Below are 24,621 nucleotides of genomic sequence, written 5' to 3' on the forward strand. Positions count from 1 at the left end.
CCCCAGAGTAATGCTGACGGAGGATTATAATGGACGTGTGCGCCCAATTTCTAGCGTTCCCCTCAACAAGTTCCTGTGTGTGTACGTTGGGCACAGCAGGCTTAATAACAGTCATTAAGTTCTGGGCTATTTTGTTCAAAGAGGGCGGATACGTGTCTTTTGAGACATTTTTAAGATGGTGGACTGATTTGATGAGTCTATGAATAATGCGGACTTTGGTAGAAAAGTCCGGATCATCAGACGGTATTTTGTTTTTGGGAGGTTCAGACCGTTCAGATCTGGTGTGCTTTACATACCGTCTATTCTGGGCCGGTCCCCGTTCAAAACGTCTCTCTCGTTCAGTCCAAACTCGGTGCCGGGCAGCATAGCGGTCCGGGCTCGGCCGCCCTCTCCCCCGGTTCCGCTGCCATGTGTGCGGGACATCTCTCTCATCCCGGTGGTCACGTCCTCTGACCACTGAGGCGTAGGTCCGGCGTCCGTTGCGGGACGGGTAGCTGGTGCGTCTAGGCGATCTCCGGTCACTTGTGAAGTCGCGACCCCCTCTCCGGTCCTTACGGCGTCGGACGACGGTCCATTGGTCCTCTGCTGCAAACGTGGGCATGTTTGCGATCAGTCTTGCGGCCTTGGCTTAACCCACTGGTCACCGATACCTGTGTTAGTGATGTTAAGCCGCCGTGTGCAAACGGATGACACTCACGTTTGACCAGTGTGGATACTGAGCGCTTTATTTTTGCTCAATACAAAAAGGCAAAAACAAACAAAAAATACATAAATACAAGCCAAAAGGCGCAACGTTTCGGTTCCTGATGAACCTTCCTCAGGCTAGCTTGTAGAAAGTGCATAAAAGTTCAAAAAAGAGAGAGTCCGGTGCAGGGATTAGAGCAGATACAGTTTGGAACTGAGACTGTCATTGATTATCAAAAACTTGGAGTTTGTCCCTTGGAGGGTTAATTCAAATTTTGTCTAAATTATGTAGGTTGTGCAATTTAAGGCCTTGTAAATATTATTTAATTTATCAGACGTCTCTGTGTTATAATTTCTATGTTTGTATATAGGCTCTGTCTGCCACGGGCACTGCAGCAGGCTGTTTATTTTGAGAGTGTGTCTGTGTTTATGTAAATTAGATGCCTGCGACTTATTTAGACTGACATTTCCTGTTTACTAATGAGTAACTAATGACTGACTGCAGAGACTGGGTTAAGGACGACTTATATTGGTGTTTTAAGGGAAGAATTGTTTTTATTTCTACTTTGTTGGCATTACGGTTGTTAATTATGATGACTACTTTATGATACATGTAGAATTGGAGTATGGGTTTTGCTTTACACGTCCTTGAACGACGTAATACTTGTTGAGAGTAATAGGACTCATGTTTTATTGACTCTTTGTAATCACACCGTGTTTTTTGACCAACATTTTATAACAGTTTGTGTAAATACACATGTTGGATTCAGGGTATTGTGTAATGATTGTGTGACTGATGCTACAAAACTGACCTAAAGAATGGTGATGTGTGTGGAGAAGCGGGGTGTGAGACGATGAGAGGTTTCAGTTTTCTTTTTCTTTTTTCTTTTGACTTGCTCTTTCTGATTATGAAAGGCATGTCCAAAATACTCGTATGAAAGCGTATTTTGTGTGATTTTGACTGTGTGAATGCTGTCAGTATTTGATTTGAGTGACTGGGTGATTTGTCTGAGTAAGTGAAAAGGGGAAGTCTGAGAGAGAGAAAGGCAGTGCGTGTGAGACGATTTATGGCGTCTGAAAGAGGTTAGAGCATTTAAAAGGTGTGTATGGAATAAAGGAGTGTGAAATATATTTCTTGTGTGATGAAAAGTAGGATGTGCTAAAGTTTGAAAGTGTTTTTAATTCAAGAAAACAAAAAACAAAGGAGTTAGATTAGTTTGAGGAACAGGAAATATTGCTCTATGTACCGGGGCTGCAGCGACAGGAAATAGTGAACAGGAACTGTGCATGCCCATATATGGGAACTGAGTGTGTACAGAAAGAACACAGAGAGAGAGATTTAACTCTAGGCACATGAAGCAAATGAAGCCTTTAAGAAAAAATGAATATAATACTAATTATATGGTTTAGTGTGTCAATACAGGTGGGCGTCTTTCAACTTTGCAACCTTGAGTTCAGCAGCAGAAAAGTAGATTAAAAGAATTGGGAGAATAAGCCAGTTTTTGGCTCGAAATTGTGCGGCTGGATCTCTCACTTTGTCCCTGAAGCGGAGAAGAAGTTCAAAGGACAGTTAATCGCCTGATGAAGACCGATAGAACATCGTGGACTTGAATACAGCAGGCAAACGACAGTGCCACTGATCCATTAACACTGATGACGACTGACGACCAGCAGCAGCATGTAAGAGTAATGCAAGATGTACTGTGAAAATACAGGCTGGGCAGTTGAACAGTGGGATAAAGAATTGTGGAAGAGCACTGGACATTGAGTGATATTTTGCCATGCTGGGACTGAATCTGAAAGAAAGACTGTAAAGAAACAGAGAAGAAGACAACAGCTGAGTTGAGACTGTGTTTGCTGGAGCTTTGAAGCCCGAACAGGACATTGTGCAGAGAGGACCAGTGAGAGATGAAGCTGGACGAGTTTGACTGCGAGAATATAGGATATAATTGGATTGAAAATTGAAACCTGAACTCATGAATTGTTTAGGGATGTCCACCACAGCATAACAAAGAGGTAAACATTAGAAAAGGTAAGAATAATGAAAGAAATAATTGTCATTACCTTAATGAATAGAAAACACACATACAAATTGTTACATGTGAGATTATTTTTGAAATGAATCAGAAGTGAGATAGTTTGAATCTAGAGCTCAGTGAAAAGATGCATAAATTAACTATGAATACATGAAAATGCAATGAATACATAAGGATGCAATGAAGAAAACAGCTTACACTGCATTTACATGACCACATAACGCAAGGAAGAACACGCTTACATACATGGCATAATTGGTATTTTTGACCAGAGACAGAGAAATGGGTTATTTAACCACTGGTGATAATAATGAAAATGTCTTAGTTTTGTTATTTTCAGGAGTAAAGCAGACTTGGACCGGCTCTCCACAGCAGCAGTCGGAAGAAAGTTAGAGGTTAACATCTATGGATAAGTTAAGGCAAGTTTCTGGTTGAATTGTTCATAGCATGATGTGTCCAGGAACCTGAAAAGCAAGCCCCAGCTCCTGGCTGAAGACCAGGAGGGCGGTAATTTAAGGTGGGAAATCAAAATGTGGGTTAGTAACTCGGGGAAAAAGAAAACTGACTGCTTAACTGGAGAGTTGGGAAGAAGTCTGGGAGACTGTGAAGTCATAGATGCAAAATAACATATACCCATACACACACAAACAGAAAATGCATTAACCTTATAAAGACAAGCTCCTGAAGCTTAATGAACAGATATTGATTAAAAACCTGGCTAAGAACATAAGCATATGCAATGAAGATCTGCTTGCTGCTTGTATGAGTGAGAGAATGGTGTGAATGGTTCATAAAATAGATGGAAAAACAAAAGAAAAGTGTCTATAAGAGTGACTCAGGAGTGCTCTTGCACTGAGTGATCAAAACAAGTGATTAGTATAGAAAGAAAATGAAAATAATTCAATAATGTGATAAAGTTTAAACATGTATTTCTTTTGCCAAGTTAAATTGTTGAGATATGGCTGAGTATGCAAAAGTTTGAGAGCTCGTGTGAATGTGGACAGAGGAGCTTGCTGTGTGTGTGTGATTGAGGCCTTAAAGGAGGGGTAGATTGTTCAGAGGTGCAAATTTGATTAGGAGGTTTATAAATTAGTGTTGACACATTGTTGTAAGATCTTAGGCTGAATCTGAGTATGGTAAAGTGCCTAACCGGGGTTATTGTTGTGTACGAAACGGTGCAGCTTTTGGCGAGGTTTTCAGTGTGTCGAACGGGTGAAATTTCAGATTGTTGAAGATTTTTGAGGTTGTTGTTTTATTTTTAATAGAGGGAGTTTTGATAAACATGGACATGTCTAAAAGGGCCCATAGTTTTTATAACAGTGCACTTATAAAGAAAAACCTGTCAGGTGATTTTGTTTTGTACTTTGATGAGCTAATACTCAGCTCTCTTTTTTCTCATTTTTGTTGTAAGCAGGCCTGCAAAAGAGTGGATAACAGCGCTGACAAAGTAAAAGGATTGCCGCGAGCCAATCCAGTCTAAAAGCAGAAAGAACTATTTTCTTAAAAACAAAGTAAAACAAATAAATGAGTTGATGTTGCTGAGAGTGAAGACTGAATATTTGCGAGATAGTCTCCACTGTCAGCAATACCTGATGTTAATGCATGTGAGTGAATGTGTGTAAATGGATGGTGACTGGACGGACCAGGCAGACCATAGGTTGGACCGACTGGACACTGACAAAAGACTGGACTAAGGTTGGACACATGACTGATAATTGTTCTGTTTTAACTTTTCTGTTATAATACAGGTTGGATCATAAGTGGATAAACTGAGTATAAAAGGTGATGTTCTGGTTAACACACAGGTTTTTGTTTCTAGGACGTTTCAAGGATGCAGGCTGTGGATGGAGCCAAGAAAAGATTTGACATGATGATTAATTTGATTTCATTCCTTAAATACAGGTTTGAAGCTCCGGAGCATTTATACATAATATGATAGGACTAAACTTTTCTTTTAATTCCCTAACCTGAGTGAAGGATTTTGAGTTTGTAACACATGAGATGTGTCACAAAAAGGGGGGTGTTAATATATGCGATTAGCTACATGAAATGTGTTCTTTTAGGGTTACTAGGCAAATGTCTACGTGACCTTTGCCTAATAACCTTTGTGATGATAAACTTGTTTACCGACTTGCTCTCTTGTAGAACAGACAGACTTAGAAAAGGGGAACCTCAGCTCTGAGTTTGAGAATAACTCTGTTAAGTTGACAGGAAACACGTCGAGACAGCAATATAGGGCAAATATGTTTGAGCTTGTAATTAAATGTGGGGCTTGAAAAGAGGAAGCAAATTTGGTACAGGACGTACTTGAGATGATCAGACGAGAGAAAGGAGAAGAACAGAGCACAAATACACCGAGTTGTTTATATTACAAAGAAGATCAAAAGCTTGTTAGACACAGGTTATAATGGAAGCATAAAAGGGATGAGAGGAACTTTACATAACATAGAAATCCTGCAACAATTCGTAAATTGCCCAAACACAGTGTTCAGACCGGATATGCGCTACCCGTTAAAGGGGGCGAAGAAATCAGGCCTAAGTTTGAAAAATGAAATGGGTTAACTCGATAGAGGATGTTTCCAAAGGTAGAGAAAATAAGGTAGGACCTTTTACCAGGAGAAAGCTAATTGTATCTTTTACACTTTACAGTGTGCATTGAGGGAAGTCAGGAATAGTTTAAATTAGGATTGAAAAAAATTAAACTAGGTGAAAAGGGGGTGTAGCAAGTAGATTTAGGGCAGTTCACAGCCTGGCGTAAACGCAAGGTGCTGTCACACAGCTTAAGTTATTTGGTTGATTTATTTTATGACAAAATAATAACAAATGAAGAACAATACAGAATCCAAATCTGAACCAAAGAACAAAATAGTGAAATGTGGATTATTGGGTTTTTCTCTGTATATATGAAGTATTTGTAATGTGTATCTGCTAATGAAGGCTTGTAGAGGCCAGTTTATACTCACAAACAAGTGCTCAGCCAGACTGAAAAACAGGAAGCTTTAGTGCACAAGGCATATTAATAAATATAGACACAAAAAGAGGAACTCCCCATATAAACAACGTTCAAAAATGTGTGAAGTATAAAGTACCGAAATAACACTATATCAGTCACAGTTGATGATTCTAATGTTAGAGAGCTCTTGCAACTGGTGTCTGAGCTGTGCAGAGGTCTCTCTTAAGACAGGTACTTATGTAGGTTAGCATGAGGTTGAGTTAATTTTATACACAATGCATAACTGTGCTTGTTTAGAGTTGATGTTCTATCCAAGAGGGTTTTAAGCTTCACTGGTGAGAGTGTCCAGGTGATACATGTTGAGGGATGATGAGAACATAGCAGGTGAATTGCATGCACGCTTACAAACACACATGATTTAAATATAGGCCAGGCCAAAGGCCTGGACTTGATGCAGCTTTCAACTTTACAGCTCCTAACTTGCAGGAATGGCGGGGAGTGTAATGAATGAATGCAAAACATGCTTACAGACACAATCATGACAGGGGTTTATTTTACAGGGTAAAGGTGGACCACAGGTTGCTTTGTTTCTGCTTAGCAACTACTGAGGTAAATGGTGTTAAAGATAAATATGCAATAAGTGAACAGGAAATGTGTGAGGGTGAGCCGGGTGAAACAAAATGTTGTAGATAATGGAAACTTGTCTAACGGGCATTAACAGTAACCTTGGCATGTTATGTATATGCTTGAGGCCAAAAGAGGCGTAAATCCAGATAGAAAACTTTGAAGTGTGCTTTTTAGCGGAGATTTAGGCTGACATGGGGATGGTGTGCATTTTACTTGGGTTGTGTTTAATAAGACTAAAAGCGTTGCTCACACACATAAAGAGTATTGAGATTAAATAAAGTTAATATAATGGATAGAGCCCAGAACAGGATAATACATAAGTGAAATCAAATGCAATGTGTGATTTCACTTTTATTGGGAAAATAATTAGCCAAGAAATGTGTATTGAATTCTCCACATACTTTGAAACTGCGCAACTCTGAGTGGGCAATGTAATGAAGCAACTGTTACATATTTGCATTAAACTAGCCAACATAGACTCACCACCACATGATGTTGCCCTGCAGCGGGGGCAGAAAATCATTTGCAAACCAGGGATCTTATGTTGATTATCATATTCTTACTTATGTACACACACACAGAAGGGAAAAATTTCAAAACAAAACAAAAAACAACTTCGCTTAACCTGTCAAGCACAGGAGCAAAATAAAAATTTTTTTGGGCTTTGTTAAAATTTCTTTAGTAAAAGTGTAAAAGGCCAAACCTAGGAAGTTCGGCAAACAGGAAAGTTCCTTGAGTATCAGGAGTTAATAGTCAGGAAACATTTCTCACATTAACGCCTTATATCTGACAAATCATTGACTCATAGATGCAGATAGACATACAAGTGCACATACATCCAGATGTGCATTTAGACATTAAAAGTGTAGAGACATGTACACACAGATTGGCAAACCGGTACAGAGTCTAACTGAAGAGCTTAACAAAGTGGACGTGGCAGTAGGGTTTGTGATTTTGCCTGATATGATATTGTGAACCAACTTTGAATAATGACAGGAACCTGAGATGAACACAGTAAGTTAGTAAGGTGTAGCAGAGAAAAGGTTGTTTGTTTTCTATCCCTTACAGGAGAAGATTTCCACTAGAGAGGGACCCAGAAAAGGAGCGGAGATTACCTAAGCATGAAGTGTTTTCAAGTGGGAGCTGGTGTTTTATTGCTGGACCACCTAGAGGACATGAGGTTGTTGTCGGATTAGCTGAGTCAGGGGGCGGCTAGAGAGGGTCAGAGCGAAGGTAGTGGACCTGGGAATGGTGTAGTGACGTCTTTGGAAGACGTCAAAAGGGGGAATTGTGGAATTACAGGGATTATTTTATATAACCATCATCTTTGTCATTGCATTAATTATCATTTCATCCAAGCATTTATTGAAGTTGCTGGCGTTATGTTATAATTTATATTATAGGGGTTATCATAATCAAATATTAACATGTTTATTACAGGTGCAGTATAACTACTTTAAAATGATTGAGTTAAATATATATATATCATAACTCATATGCTGAGTATATTGTTACAGTAAAAAAGTAGCTGAGCAAAGGCCTGAATGTATTCAGCTTCTTGTTGCATTTGAGTTTGCCTAGTTACAGGTGACGGAAGGATGTCCAGCCCATGGTGACCTCAAAGGCCTTAGATCATCACCATATTCTTAAGAGTATGCCACAAGGAGGAACCTCTATGTTGCAGTTAATTCTTAAAATACATGAATGTTCTGTACATGCAAATTATGTGCTTGTAAACGCAAGAAGGGGCGTTACAATACCCTGATGTTATAAAAGCAATCTAGAGTGTATTTTGGGCAGAGATGTACAACTGTTTTGCAGTTTGCACCTCTCCACGCTGCGTGCATTCATTAAAAATCAATTGTTTGATTGACCTCTTCTGGACCATCATTGTTTTACTCTCATCCTCAATTTCGAACCCGTAACAAGTACTTCAAGTTTTTGTGTGGATGACTTCCAACCTTACTGTACAGCACAGAGCACAGAGGGACAATATATGTAATCAATATATGATGCAGAATGAACAAGTAACAACTGTGAGCTGAGTCTGAGGCTCATGCAGGACATTTCATAGTGAGGTGTCTTTGGTTGGATTATTCAAACATTTACATCAAAGCACCAAACTCATTTCTCACAGATGAAGGTCTTAGAGCTGTAACCAACATAATGTTCAACTGCTTGTTTCAACTTCCCATTATCGTCACAGCAGACTCCGTAGGAATCATAACTCGTACTCAGCTGTGCTGGTGCCCACAACCTGTCAGAGAAAAAAATAAATGATATTAAACTGGAGTAAACTTTGAACATTTTTCAATCCTGATTTCTTCAAACTGACTTGTTGTAACTGAACGTCATCACAGACTGCAGATGAAGAGAGTTCAAGCACAGCTGTTCATTCAAAGAAGGATTTCTGCTTTTCTTTACATTCAGTTTGTGGGGCTGTTGGAAAATAGCTCAGCTCATGTATTGCTGATCTATCTTCCAAAACATCAATGTTTCACTTCTAAATAATAACTCTGGAACAGAAACAAACTAATGTCTCACATTTCATTCACAGCTGATCCGTCCACCCATTCCCATTTATATCCTCCTGATGTCTTTTTGCCTGTCAGACCAGTCCAGGACTCTCCTCTCATGTTCAGTTCATTGATAAATATCTATTTGAGAAGAGACAAAAATATTGTCTCCAGTCATAATTCAGTACTTCTTTTTGAAAAAAACAAACAAACACAAAAACACAAAGTTACTACCAGTTATTGCCTCTTGCAGGAGGTAATTTTGGATGAGAAGATTTTCCAAGCTTCTACAGTCGTGGGTCGAGCTTTATTTAATTTCACTGTGGTATGTTCAAGATTAATGATACGGATAAGACATCGTATCCAGAATGATTCCATACAAATGTCAGGACTGAACTGTTGCTTTGTAATTGTCTTCTTTGCGGATGTGAATCCGGCAAACAACATTTTGCATTGTATTTGTTTTAAGGAGATGTCAGAGGTATCATTAAGGAGACAAAGACCAGGATTGGGGATATATAAAACTTCCAGTACCTCAGATAACACAGAGTTCTGTCAGGCGTTGTGTGGAGGCGAGGAAGAAAGAACCCAAACGCAGGACTCGCAGGTAGGTGAGGACTGGTGAAGGTTTATTATAAGGAGTGGATGAACAGAGGGTGAACGGACACTGACTGGCTGGACAACTGAATGGCTGACTGAACTGAGAGAAGACACGGGAAGGACAACATCACACAAACATCAATGACACGACAAGGGCTGAAGGGAACAGAGGGCTTAAGTACATGACTAACAATGACAACGATTGGAGACAGGTGAGTGAACAGCTGAACATAATGAACTAATGATAAATGGGAAGAGGACTGAACATAATGCACACAGACCAAGGCTAACACAATAAAACAGGAAGTGGAACAGGCTGAAGATAAACGGTGAACATGAACTGAAAATACTGGGTCAACGACCCAGGAACCCTGACAAGTTCAGAAAGACCCAAAAGTCGGATATAACTGGACAGTCCCAAAACATGTGTAAGAACGTGCCTGGTGACAAATCATTGCACATGTAACAGTGATATGTAGCCTGTAGTTTCATCTGGAATCTATAATTCAGTACTTCTGTTGTAGTAACATCATCTTGTGAATATGTCTGAAGGAAGAAGTAAATGTGATGAAACTTTTCTGTTCTTCCATTGTGCAGAAATCAGAAATACCCAAAGAGTTTCCCGGAGGAACCTGTCCAAGGAATTAAAGTTCTATCTATCTGTCTATCTATCTATCTATCTATCTATCTATCTATCAGCTCCTGCATGATCAAGATGGTGCTGGTGAGGTCGGCTGCCGTGCTGGATTCTCTGACCCAACTTTTCCACATTTTGCTGATTTTTGTTACTGATTTTTGTTCCTTTTCATTTCATCATGTTTAACTCCGGACCCAACCTGGCCAAGGGAGATCCTGAGAGAGAACAAAGGACGCAATCCTAAGCGACGGCCTTGAGGGAAACATGTCAGCATCAGGAACAGGCTATGGGCTCGTGCACACTGTGCACCCATGCCCAATATCCTGCTAGCCAATGTTCAGTCCATCGAGAACAAGCTTGATGACCTCAGGGCTAGAATTAATTTCCAGAGAGACATTCGGGACTGCAGCCTCCTCTGCTTCACCTAGACATGGCAAAACCCAGCGATACCAGACCATGCCGTGCAGCCGACAGAGTTCTTTTTGGTTTACTGCATGGACAGAACAACAGAGTCGGGGAAGAAAAGAGGTGGTGGAGTGTGTTTGATGGTGAACAACAGATGGTGCAACAGTGCGAACATTTCCCCACTCACACGCTGTTTCTTGCCCAATCTGGAACTTTTTATCATTAAATGTCACCTTTTCTATCTCCCTCGGGAATTCACTGCGGTCATTGCCTGTGCTTTTTATATTCCGCCTCAAGCTACTTGGACACTGCCTTATGTGAGCTACATGAGACTCTAACACAACAACAAGCACTTCACCAGGACGCCGCGCTCATTGTTATGGGAGATTTTAATAGAGTAAATCTCAAACGCATATTTCACAACTTTCACCAGCCCCACCAGTGGCACTAGGACATTAGACCACTGCTACACTCCATTCAAGGACTGCTACAAGGCTCAGCCTCTGTTGGCATTTGGAAAATCAGCACCGTTTTCAACCTCTCCCTGGCCCGAGCACTGGTTCCCACGAGCTTCAAAGAGTCCATCATTGTCCCTGTCCCAAAGAAACAACAGCCCGCTTAATGGTTACCGCCCAGTAGCACTGAGTTCAATTGTGATGTTTTTTTGAAAGACTGATGAAAGATCACATCACTTCTTCACTTCCTGCCACCACCGACCCACGTCAGTTTGCATACTGGACTAATCGTTCCACAGATGATGCCATAGCTCGTCTGCTCCACACATCCCTGAGTCACCTGGACACTGGAAGAGGGAATTTGTTAGGATGCTGTTCGTGGACTACAGTTCAGCATTCAACACAATAATTCCCTCAAAGCTTTTCACCAAGTTTAAGGATCTAGGACTCAGCTCATCACTGTGTCAGTGGATCCTCAACTTCCTCACAGACAGACTCCAATCAGTGAGGGTGGGAAAACAAGTCTCCCCCTCAGCACTGGAGTTCCTCAGGGCTGTGTTTTAAGCCCCCTGCCCACTGTACACTTATGACTGTGTAGCCACATCGGACACCACCTCCATTGTCAAGTTTGCTGACGACACTGTTGTTGTGGGCCTGATCTCCGACAACATCAAGTAGGCCTACCTGGAGGAGATTAGGAACCTGGAGACCTGGTGCCAGGAGAACAACCTCCTCCTAAACATCAGCAAGACTTAGGAGCTGATCGTGGACTTCATTACAAAGCAGGCTATTCGGGCCCTGAACCAGGTGTAGAACTGGACTCTCTCACACACATCACATCACCACAGCACTCTGTTTATTTGCACACTTCTTATAATTTATAATTTATTTTTATTCATAATTTCTTTCGTAAATCATTATTTGCACATTCTTTTACTGTAAATTTCTAAGTTAAAATCTTTAAATTTTGTAGTAATCTGTAAATCTTACTGTCAATTCTTATTGTCATTTAATGGTCGGGCATTGCACAGCAATAAGCATTTCACCACATGCCGTACTGTGTATGGTTGTGTGTGTGACAAATAAAATTTGAATTTGAAGCTCAGTCAGTGTTGCAGTGGAATCACTGTTAATAATATGTTTTATTTGGTATTATTAAATAAGAAACATAGCCAGGATTATGAGGATTGCTTTTATTTTGGAACATTTCTGTGTAATTTAAATTTTTGCTTCAAATTTGTCAAATGTGTAAAAACTTACATTTGAATGTGAATGTCTGTAACAAAAAAGGGAGAATCAAAGAAATCGAAGTGGAGACAGGAAGCAGGTCACAGACTGACAGCAGGTCAAAAGCACAAGTAACAGATGACTGTCAGTTCCATCAAAGATCACACAGACATGAACAAACACACCCACCTGTTCCTCTTTGCTGTTTATCATCACCAGATCAGCTCCTTTATCCTGACAGTCTCTCCTGCTCTCTTGCCAGTGCTTTGCCTCAGTGGATTTAAAGTAACAGCTGCTTCCAAATCTTGTCCATCGATCAGGACACTTCTCTTAAAGTCAAACACATGTTTTAAAGGCGGTTTTTATTCACTGCTCATAGTTTCAAGTTTTTGTTGTGTAATAAAGATTTTTAGTTTTTAACAGCTTGTTACCTTTGATCTTCTCCTTTAGCAACTTGATTTCTTGCTTTAATTGAATTATTTTCACTGCATGTTGAGAACAAACAATTATAATAAAATAATAATAAAACAGGAATAAAACCGGAAAAATGACTGCTAAGTTAGTTTATGAATATTTATTTATAATTGTTTTGAAATATTTCTTACTTGAACGATTAGCCTGGAGATGCTCTTTTTCCAAATTGACTAAAATATCTGGTTAGAAACAAAACAGGAAACTGATTTAAAGTTTTAAAGCATTTTATCAATGAAGTTTTTATTATTCCCATCACATGAATAGAACTAACACATGCTGACTTGCTAGCTACTCAATACACCAAGTGAACTAATTTGCCGGCACAATGACAGATGTCACTGTCTAACATAGTGTGACTGCACCTGCATCAGTCTGCAGCAGATGCTGCTGCCTGTCTGCTTTGTTGATATAATCACAGAAGTGTTGAGTGAAGAGTTTGAAGGAACAACAAGAACATTCACTCCACCTCCACAACACACACAAGATATGAGCCAGGAATCATGCACACATACAGACTATTAAGACCATTAAGAGACTTAAAAAGAAATAAAAGAATGTTAAAATGGATTTGAAACTGAACGGTAAACCAGTGAACGTACACTAAAACCATGGTTATGTGCTCTTGTTCTTGTTAAAATCATGCAGCAGCGTCTCTAGGTGGCATCTAGACAGGATGGGCTTAATTTTTGACAGCCGTCTCAACAAAGATCGAGGACTTAACCACAGCATTGACATGCCAGTCAGGTTTTAGGCTGCTGTCCATTTTCACAACTAAATTGGTGATTCTGGATTTTTCATGCAGAGCCAAAGAGGAAAGGTCAAAGGCAGGGATACAGCTGGAGTTACTGGATTTAAAAAGCATGACCTCAGTCTTTTTTTCATTAAAATTTAGAAAATTCTGTGCTATCCACCCCCTGATGTCATTGAGATAATCAAGGAGAGGCTGAAGAGAACCACTGTGTTTGAAAGGGAAATAGACTTGACAGTCATTAGCATATAAATGAAACAATGCTTTCTAAAACTAGCACCAAGTGGCAGCAAATACAGAGAGAACAGTAGAGGACAATGAATGGAACCCTGAGGTACCCCCAGGGGAGGGCAGCGGAACCAGAGATCATCATCCATCATGATACAGAAACTCCTGTCAGAGAGGTCAGACCTAAACCATTGCAGAACTGAACCCACTATGCCAGTCTGGAGATGAGAATGTTATGGTCATCAGCTGTAAATTTAAAAGTACAAGTTAAACTCTGTTCCCAGAAAACATTGCTAAAAAATATGTCATTAAACCCCTTAAAAGAGCAGGTTCAGTGCTGTGGTTTGTTTAAAATCCAAAGTGGAACTCTTCCAAAATTTTACATTCATCCAGGAAGGCCTTCAGCTGGGTGTAAACAATCTTTCACAAGATTTGGGGGGGGGAAAAGCCAATGATGATTGGTCTAAAGTTAGACAAAGCAGAAGGGTCAAGGTCAGGTTTCTGAAAACCTGAAAAATATATTGCTCAAGCTGTTTTTGCAGTTCTTTGAAAACAACACCAGCTCTTAGTGTTAGACTTGTATTGTTGATTGTCCTTTATGCTTAGAAATATCTACTCATATATGCTTAGAGTTTTATAATCAATGTCATGTTGGTAGAGGTTTGATCCTTAGTAGTCTGTGTGCCTCCCAGAGCGCTCTGGCCGGCACACACAACTTAAGGTCAGGAGAGGTTATATCTGCTCTTACTGATTTATGGTGTAGGAGGACACCTACTCTGTATCTGGTTAAGTATAAGAGCCTTTTGTTTAGATGGACCGCTAGACTCCTGGTACCAGCTTTGGGGAGTCTTCACAGGTTCACATCTTGACCACACACACACACACACACACACACACACACACAAAATACACTTTTGTTCACGTGTATGCCTGTGTATGTATACGTCATATGTTAATGAACCTATGTATATTCATGTAACCTCAATAAAGGATCAGGGTTACGGGGGAGCGGACGAGAGCAACTGGGGTCAAGTGAAGGAACGGCGTTTGTCCAGTTGGCCTCCCTCGTATACGAAAATCATAAAGAGCTCTGCTTGGTGTTCAATGCTTTTTGCTGTGTAGTTGAATTGTCTTGAACGTTCCAGCGAATAGGTTTAATCTACAAACCTATCACTCAGTCTCTCGGAAGAGACTTGCAGTCTGTCCTTTTTCAACTTTTACTCATTTCTCCTGTACTCCCATCTGATGGCACGGGTATGGTCACTTAACCAAGGGTCTGATCTGGGCTTTGATCGCCTGGTTTTAATTGGGGCCACAAGGAATTAAAATACAGGGAAAGCTCCTCAGTGCTGGAAGACACAGAGGGCTGCAAGTCTAAATTATTAAAAACAGTGGAGACATGAGCAGCCGTGGAAGGGTTAAAAACACTGCAGCACAGAGCAAGAGCAAAGGGTTTAACAGTTTGAATAAAGGGAATGTGGTCTGAAAACACTGCATAACAATTTTTCAAATTACAACTGGATAAACCTTAAGATAAAACAAGGTCCAGTGTGTGGGTACATTCATGGGTTGGGCCGTTCACTGACTGAGTGCGGCCAAAGGAGTCCAATAAGTCTAAGAGGTCTTTCACGAGAGGCTTCCCAGAGTAGCACATGTGAATATTAACGCCCCCAACAATTAAAACTTCCTCATATTTTGACATAAGAAAATTCCCACAAAAAATCTTTGTTGTACTTTGGTTACCAATAGATCGCTGTGCACAGCAGTGGAGGAAAGAGGCTCAACTCGAAAAAGGTTCAAAGCTGGAGAAAACAGTTGGAAGGGGCAGCTACTTACAGTCAAAATTTAATTTCTAAACAGTCGCCAAAACTCCTCCATGACCCAGGACCTCAGGGTATTAAAGTATGAGCGACAGTAGGGTAATAATTCTGAAAAAACAATGGACTCACCCGGAGAGATCTGTGTTTCAGTCACACAGAGAAGGTCCAAACTCTGGGACGTGAAACATTCCTTAAGGATAAAAGTTTTGTTCACGATGGACCTTAAATTCACCAGACTTATTCTAATGGGTACCACGTCTGTAGGAGGAAGCAGTAGTGGGAGAAGTAGGTGAAATCTGTGCAATATGCCGCAGATTCCTAAGGTTGACGCCATGTGGTAGGACTTGACTTAAGCGGTCAAAGAAGTGCAGGAGACTGATGCTGTCCAGTGTAGCACGTGATTTATTCACCATTGTGTGACCCAAAAAAATATTTACAAAGAAACAAATAAGAAACTCAACTCCAAATTAACTCCGTTGAAATAAACATAACTGAACTTAAATCAATGGAAATGAAGGTCAAACTGCACACAGCTACACTGACCTGAACCTTTCTTCTCAAACACCTGAGTTCTTCTGTTTAAATAGTCCACTTAACCAAACAATTTCTCCTCTGGACTATTCCATTCAGTAGGTAGGTAAGATGAACATAATTATATTCAAACATCTACTACTCTTTACTGGCAACATAAACTCTATAGTGTAATCAATACATACTACAACAATAAATCTATTTCCTCATAAACACTCTAAAATCAACTTTATTAAATTAGCGTTCTTCCCCTCCTGCACTTGGTCTCTTCCTGTGACCTCAGATGAACCGAGAAGGTATAAAGCAGGAAGTAAAACTACATTTCCTCCTTTTGTTGCTAGAAGACAGGTGGGTAAGGTAAGTTCTAAACAATACAAATTAACAGTTGAAATAAACAACATGTTAACTTAACAAACTTGTAGGAATTGACGTAAACCAAGATGTTATATTATATAATCTGTAAAAGTGCAAAACATAAACAAACCCGGGATAGTAGATGTTTGCCTATTGCAGATTACATGTGAAATATGATTAAATCAAAACAAGAATGTTAACTAAGAATATAGACAAGTGGTGTTCTCACCCACTTTGTCACACTCCCTCCCCCTCCCCCCTTAAGACCGTTACTCCTCTGAGTCACGGGAAAGGAAATCAGCAATGACATTCTTATGTCCGGGCCTATACTGGACCTGGAAACGAAAAGGCTGGAGAGATAAATACCATCTTGTTATCCTGGCATTAGTGTCTTTCATATTATGAATCCATTGCAAAGCACGATGATCAGTCTCAAGAACAAACTCTTTCCCAACAAGATAATATCTTAAGGTGTCTAGAGCCCATTTAATCGCCAATGCCTCCTTTTCAATGGTCGAATACCTCATTTCTCTTGGAAAAAGTTTTCGACTGATGTACTGGACAGGCAACTGCTGACCTTCCTCTCCTTGCAGTAAAACAGCTCCCAGACCCACCTCAGAAGCATCTGTTTGTACTGTAAAAGGAAGGTTAAAATCTGGACACTGCAAAACAGGTTTCTGACACAAACAGTCTTTCAAATCATTAAATGCATTCTCAGCATCTTTCGTCCACCTGACCTTTGTAGGACTAGATTTTCTTGTCATGTCAGTCAATAACGCTGCTCTTGATGAAAAATTTGGAATTAGTCGACGGTACCAACCCACTAATCCCAAAAATGATCTCAACCTTTTCTTTGTGTTTGGCAAGGGTGCTGCAGCCACTGCATCCACTTTTCCCACCTGAGGGCGAATGCCTCCAACCCCTATTACACAACTCAGGTACTGCACCTCGGGCTTAGCAATGTGACATTTCTTGGCGTTTATGACAAGTCCAGCATTTGTGATACGTTGAAACACATCAGCAAGATGTTTCAGATGATCTTCCCATGTACCACTGAAAACAACAATGTCATCAATGTATGCAGCTGCATATTGTTCTGCACCCCTCAACACTCGATCCACCAACCTCTGGAATGTAGCTGGCGCTCCATGCAAACCAAAGGGCATCACTGTGAATCTAAACAGTCCACTTGGCACTCTGAATGTTGTTAAGTCCTTAGATGAGTCTATCAAGGGAACCTGCCAATAACCTTTACAGAGGTCAAGGGTAGTCAGAAATTTAGCATTTCCCAAACGATCAATTAGTTCATCAACCCTCGGCATTGGATAAGGATCAAAAGCAGACACAGAATTTAACTTAGAGAAGTTTACACAAAATCTAAGCTTAGGATCATCTTTCTTTGGTACAAGCACAACAGGGCTACACCACTCACTGTGCGAAGGCTCAATGATTCCTGCAGCCAGCATCTCCTCCAGCTCACTTTTCAACTCAGGCAATAGCTTAGCTGGGATACGGCAAGTGGTATCTCTAATTGGCTGTTGGACTGGAGAGTGCAAAGTGATTTTGTGTTCAATGAGGTGTGTACGACCTGGCTTTAGACTGAAGAGTTCTTTGGTCATAAGCGATTGCACCTCCTGATGTCTTTCCAAAGGCAAATGGTTTAAGTCTGGAAACACAGTTTTGACAGCTGAAGAAGGGAAGTACTGCTCCTGAGGCTCTTCCTCATCCACAACTGTACATGCCCACATGGATGTCGAGTCCTGTGGCTGGGTAGTCCACTCTTTCAAAAGATTGACGTGGAACACTTGATGATTCTTTCGACGGTCTGGTAGATGAAGCTCATATGTGACAGGGCCTGTCTTCTTTGTGATTTCATATGGCCCCTGCCACTTTGCAAGAAGACTGCTCTCAGAAGTTGGCAACAGTAGAAGAACTTTCTGTCCCTCACGGAAGACTCTTCTTCTTGACACTTTATCATATCTTTGTTTCTGCTGCTGTTGCGCATGGGCCAGATTGTTATTAGCAAGTTCTTGGAAATGTTCTAGCTTGTCTCTCATTTTGAGGACATATGAGAGTTCACTAAACCTCTGCTCTGACATTGAACCCTCCCAAGCTTCTTTCAGAACGTCCATTGGACCTCTGACAGGATGCCCATAAAGTAGCTGGAATGGTGAAAATCCAGTAGAACTTTGTGGAACCTCTCGGTAGGCAAATAACAAAAATGGGAGCCATTGATCCCAATCTGACCCCGTTTCATTCACAAACTTCCTGAGCATTGATTTTAAGGTCTTGTTAAACCGCTCTACAAGGCCATCGGTCTGTGGGTGATAGGGACTGGTCTTGACACCCTGGATCCCTAACAAACTGTATACTTCTTTGAGCATCTTGGAAGTGAAATTGGTACCCTGATCTGTGATGATTTCTTTTGGGATACCTACTCTGGAAAACAACTGAATCAGGCAGTTAACAATCTGACGAGCCTTTATTTTCTTCAGGGGGAAGGTTTCAGGATATTTTGTGGCATAGTCACAAACTACAAGTATGTACTTATGACCTGCTTTACTCTGTTCTAGTGGGGCAACAATGTCCATGGCAATGCGTGAAAAGGGTGTATCAATGATGGGCATACTGATAAGCGGAGCTCTATCTGCTTTCCTGCCTGGAGCTGTTAACTGGCACTGTGGGCAAGCTTTACAGTATTGTACCGTATCACTGAACTGTTGGGGCCAGTAAAATCTGGGAATCATTCTAGAAAATGTTTTAGATTGTCCCAAATGTCCTGCCCAGGGAATGGAATGACTCATTTTCAAAATGGTAGATCTCAAACTCTGGGGGGATCACCAACTGGTCACCAATCTTGCTACGGCGATACAACAAATCTCCCTTAACCACAAACACTTCCTGCCTTCCCTCAACTTTAGTTGAGTCTGGAACACATTTAGAGAACAATGGTTTAAGTGTTAGATCCTCTTTCTGAAGCCTAGCAACCTGACTAGCACTGGGGAGAGACTCAGTCTTTAAAGGATCTAAAATGTGTTCAGCTACTCTTGTTCCCTTCACCTTTTCATGTCTCCTCTGTCTCTTGCTCTTTTTTGGTTTAGAACGAGTGCTAGACTCGTCCAATGGTGCAACCTCATTTGCGAAAGGCAATTCATCCCAACCCGAAGCATTAACCTGTTGCTCCTTAGCTTTTGACCTTGTGACCGCTAACAAACTTTCAACGGCTTCAGCCTGAAGGAATGCTTGGTTATTAGCTCTGTGAGTATTGGGAGATCACGGCCCAACACCACTTGATAAGGCAAAGTTTGCAGCACTCCCACTGAAAGAGTGTAACACTGGCCTTCTACTTCAATTGCAACTTCAGCAACCGGGTACGATACCTTATCACCATGAATACAGCATACATCCACTGTTGCTCCTGAAAAGATCACATCCCTAGGAAGACTGTCTTGTCTAACCAGAGAGCGATTACTTCCTGAATCTAACAGAGCTACACAGAGTTTGTCTGCAACAAATACCCCAATTGATGGCTCATGTTGCTGGCATTCAAATTCATTTTTGTGATTCTCACTGACCTCAGTTTGTCTAGCAGAACACATGTAATTTTTACTAACAGACATCTTTGTACACTGAGCTCTAAGATGACCTAGTTGACCACACAAATGACATGCTTTATTGGTTTTATTCTTTGTCTCAGATCTGGCAGGATCTGAGTTATACCAGTTCTGTCTTGTGTGCTTAACTTTCCAGTCCGTGCCACCATCTAACTTGTTCAATGGCATGTTGGAATTTGACTTAGCTTGTGTGAAATCTTTTGATGGTCGACGAGCTGCTAAGAAACCTTCAGCCAGTTCTGCTGCTTCCTTGGAAGTCTTTGGGTTACGTTCCTTAACCCACGTCCGAAGATCAGGATTCAGAACCTTGAGAAACTGTTCCATGATGATGGCGTCTCCGATTTGATCCTTTGTCTTTGTTTCAGGATTCATCCACTTGATGTACAACTCCTTTAGACGGACCTGCAGCTCCCTTGGTGTTTCCTCTGCTCCAAAGGTACTAGAACGAAACCTCATTCGATATGTGTCAACACTTATTTCATATTTCTGCAAGACAGCACACTTTACTTTTGCATAGTCCATCGTGTCATCAATATCCATGGCTACATAAGCGGAACGTGCTTTACCAGCTAGCAGTGGTGCTAGGTGAAGAGCCCACTCATCTTGCGGCCACTGGCAAGCATGAGCAATTCTTTCAAAGGTGATTAAATAATGTTCAATGTCCTCACCTTTATTGTAAGGTTGCATTTTTGGCCCCTTCCAGCCTGATTGTCTCACCAGTGTTGAAACCTGTGCTTCACTGGGTTGATGTACTGGCTCCAAGTCAAGCCTATTTGATTCTTATGTGCTGGGAGACGGTTCTGGAGTAGGTGCTCTCGAAGAAGCCGATGTAGATGCTTGTAACTTCAAGTAACTGGTGCTCTTGATTGCCATGCTGCACCTGCTGTTGAAGCTGGGCAAACTGATGCCGGATTTGCCTCCATCTATCCTCCTGGCGCTTGTGCTCTTGCTCCAGTTTAGCATCTCTTTCAGCCTGCTGTTGCATCAGAGTTTGCAAAAGTTTGGACAATTCAGCCACATTCTCTTGTCCAGCAATATGGCCACTTATTGCCCCTTGTTGGTCGCTGCCATCTTGTAAATCATCTGCTTCACATTCTGGGACAAGCCCTCTCTTTACTCGGGTAGACATCTTCTCCACTCCTTCTTAATTGGCCTGGAAACCCACTGCTGCTGCCACCAAATGTGGTAGGACTTGACTTAAGCGGTCAAAGAAGTGCAGGAGACTGATGCTGTCCAGTGTAGCACGTGATTTATTCACCATTGTGTGACCCAAAAAAATATTTACAAAGAAACAAATAAGAAACTCAACTCCAAATTAACTCCGTTCAAATAAACATAACTGAACTTAAATCAACGGAAATTAAGGTCAAACTGCACACAGCTACACTGACCTGAACCTTTCTTCTCAAACACCTGAGTTCTTCTGTTTAAATAGTCCACTTAACCAAACAATTTCTCCTCTGGACTATTCCATTCAGTAGGTAGGTAAGATGAACATAATTATATTCAAACCTCTACTACTCTTTACTGGCAACATAAACTCTATGGTGTAATCAATACATACTACAACAATAAATCTATTTCCTCATAAACACTCTAAAATCAACTTTATTAAATTAGCGTTCTTCCCCTCCTGCACTTGGTCTCTTCCTGTGACCTCAGATGAACCGAGAAGGTATAAAGCAGGAAGTAAAACTACATTTCCTCCTTTTGTTGCTAGAAGACAGGTAGGTAAGGTAAGTTCTAAACAATACAAATTAACAGTTGAAGTAAATAACATGTTAACTTAACAAACTTGTAGGAATTGACGTAAACCAAGATGTTATATTATATAATCTGTAAAAGTGCAAAACATAAACAAACCCGGGATAGTAGATGTTTGCCTATTGCAGATTACATGTGAAATATGGTTAAATCAAAACAAGAATGTTAACTAAGAATATAGACAAGTGGTGTTCTCACCCACTTTGTCACGCACCAGATGAAGGGGAGTGGGCCGAGTGGGATAGAGCACCTGCTCCAACAGGGTCCAGGAAACACCAGGATGTAAAAAGTCTAGGAACCTCACTAGCTGCTCGCCAGGACATCAGTGGCGTCTTCTCCAGCGAGATGGGTGTGGTTCCTGGCAAAGGTAAGCTTGTACTCCAGCCAAGAGCAGGGATAAGAAATCAAGTCTTCCTTGTTGGCAGTGCAGACATTTTGCAGTAGACCAGAGGTGGGCACCGAGGGCCGGTGTCCCTACAGGTTTTACATGTGTCCTTGAACCAACACAGCTGATTTAAATGGCTAAATGACCTCCTCAACATGTCCTGAAGTTCTCCAGAGGCCTGGTAATGAACTAATCATGTGATTCAGGTGTGTTGACCCAAGGTGAGATCTAAAACCTGCAGGGACACCGGCCCTCGGGGCCTGGAATTGCCCACCCCTGCAGTAGACGGATGAAGGGCCAGGAGAGCTTAGCAATGATAGGTCAGTAATGAGTTGACATTATGAAAGACGCACAGAACTAACAACAAAACAGAATAACAACAGAGAGCAGTAGATAACTCGTCACACACACTGGACCATCTCTTAACCGCTCAATCAATCAGTGCATTCAATACTAAGTAACAGACTCATGAAATACTAGAAGCTCAGTCACCAAAACAACATGTTGGTCAGGCTGTACCACACAGCAGCTCATATTATTGATCAGAGAATTCCATTTAAAATGCATTTATGAAGAGGGAAACTATCCTTAGAGACCAAAATTCATTTTGTATGAATGAATGGAAACCTGCTTTTAATGCTGGAAAGGTGCTCATTTTAACATGGGAGTCTGTGGGGACTGACTCGCTTTCAGAATCAGCCTCCAGTGGTCATTAAAGGAACTGCAGTTTTTGGTTCTTCTGTGCTGGCTTCATGTTTCTTGTCCAGGCTTCTATCTGTTTCAGACAGGAAATGGCTTTTTGGAAGTGACAGCATGCAAAGAAACACAGGCCTATGAATGAATGTGATTAATATGAGTGATAACCTCCAGTGTGCTGACCGCTAGATGGAGAATTCCCATACTTTATATTTGTAAAGCCCATTAGACTATCTATCAAACAATTTGCGAGGCAAGAATAAATTATTTTTCATTGTTCAATAAAAGAAAAGCTCTTAAAGAGAGAGAAAAAAAACACATTCACACCTCACTCTCACAGTGCATACAAACCAGGAAATGCCTCCTTAGAGGCGACACTTTTTTGCCTTATAGAGAAACTGTGTCATAACTTTCATTATATATACCTTAAATAAAATTAAATCTGGGATCAGCATTGATTACTTTACTACTGAAAGCTAAAAACTTTTCTTCTCATCCTTCTTTGACCAGTAGTTTAACACGTAGATGGGAAACAGGTGACTGTTTCTAAGTAAAATATGAACTGATAATAGGAGCTAAACAAAAGCAAGTCTACATCAACATCTAATGTGTAAAATGATACATCTACCATGCTATATTTTAATAAAATTACTCACATCGTGCGGTGATTCCAGCCAGAATCAAAAGATACAGCAGCCCAAGATTCACTTCAAAAGCTCTGAACCATCTTCTTTTCACAGCTGAAAGCTTCATCTGGATGTTTAATTCTACAGAGACAGAATGAGATTTAATTATTTTATTATTTTAAATAATAAATATGTTGTGATCAGGTTTTTGCTGCATTTATGGAGCTCATCATCATGAACTCATCTTGAGGATAAGCTGAACAAGTTCATCATGTTAGTGTAATATTTACAGGAGATTGTGTAACATATAGAAAGCAGAGAAACAGTGTTTGAGAATGAGAAATGTTTTTAGGTGATTCTTAGAGCATGGAGGCCAGAAAAAGTCCAGTATATCTGTCAGTATGGTCAAAAAATAAGCTTAAAAAATACAATTAGCTCTGAAGACTTGAAGACCACTCTTGAGTTGTTTCCTGTGGTTTCACTTGCACCACACAGTGTCTAAGAAGACTTCCTTGTTTTTAACATTTCTACCTTTGCCACTGATCTGTCAGATAAGCCTTAGAGTCATGTGGGACTTCCCTCCTTTTCTCTAATTTTTCGAAGACTGAACAATTTTTAAACATATTAAACAAACTTCAATTCACTTCTATTCAGTTTTATTTATTTAGCGCCTAATCACAACAACAGTTGTCTCCAGGCACTTTGTATTGTGAGGTCAAGACCCTACAATAGCACAATACTTTAAAGTTAACTCATCTTGTGAAACTTGAGTAAATTTATTTCCTGCTTACCAGCTGCCTGCAGCCCAACATCAGGATGTTGTTCTTCATCATCTAGCATCTCAACCTCACTGTACTCTTGCTCTCGTCCATCACTGTCGATCCTTCTGCTGTATTTCACTCTAAAATCTGCTGCAGTCTGACTGTCTGCAGACATCTTGGTGGGTGAAAGTATTTGAGCAGCTTCCACTGTCTGTTTCTTTCAGTCAGGCAGTTTTTAATCATCAGCATCAAACAGGAAGTAGCAGCAGACCAAACCACAAACACAGAGGGGCTAACTTCATTTGTACTTTACAATGTGGTTAGTAGACCTTTGAGTGAGAGTACATGTCAAATGTCAAAAAGTTTTTTTCTGTCATTTTTAATAGCTGTTGCAACACGGAACTATTGAAACTAACATACATACATACATGTACAAATATGAATACCTTTGTCTTGAATTAGTACATACTGTGAATAGAC

At 40.6% G+C, this 24,621-nt stretch overlaps 1 protein-coding gene across 2 annotated transcripts; it reads right to left on the reverse strand.

Moving 5' to 3' along the window:
- Positions 1-24,621, reverse strand: LOC102076054 (CD209 antigen-like protein E). 2 transcript variants are annotated; one of them, XM_019355374.2, is made up of 9 exons: positions 24,611-24,621; positions 24,172-24,316; positions 23,411-23,521; positions 12,746-12,793; positions 12,572-12,625; positions 12,330-12,469; positions 8,845-8,957; positions 8,227-8,557; positions 1-13 (listed from the first exon to the last, which is right to left on the reverse strand). In XM_019355374.2, the coding sequence occupies exons 2-8, from the start codon at positions 24,314-24,316 to the stop codon at positions 8,425-8,427; spliced, it is 744 nt and encodes a 247-aa protein (XP_019210919.1). In that variant the 5' UTR covers positions 24,611-24,621; the 3' UTR covers positions 1-13; positions 8,227-8,424. The 2 variants fall into 2 exon arrangements, with proteins under 2 accessions (XP_019210919.1, XP_019210920.1); XM_019355375.2 differs by lacking the exons at positions 1-13; positions 8,227-8,557; positions 8,845-8,957; positions 24,611-24,621 and adding an exon at positions 8,972-9,516 and having other exon boundaries at positions 24,172-24,373.

This window comes from Oreochromis niloticus, unplaced genomic scaffold, assembly GCF_001858045.2.
Source record: "Oreochromis niloticus isolate F11D_XX unplaced genomic scaffold, O_niloticus_UMD_NMBU tig00007340_pilon, whole genome shotgun sequence".
Taxonomy (NCBI): domain Eukaryota; kingdom Metazoa; phylum Chordata; class Actinopteri; order Cichliformes; family Cichlidae; genus Oreochromis; species Oreochromis niloticus.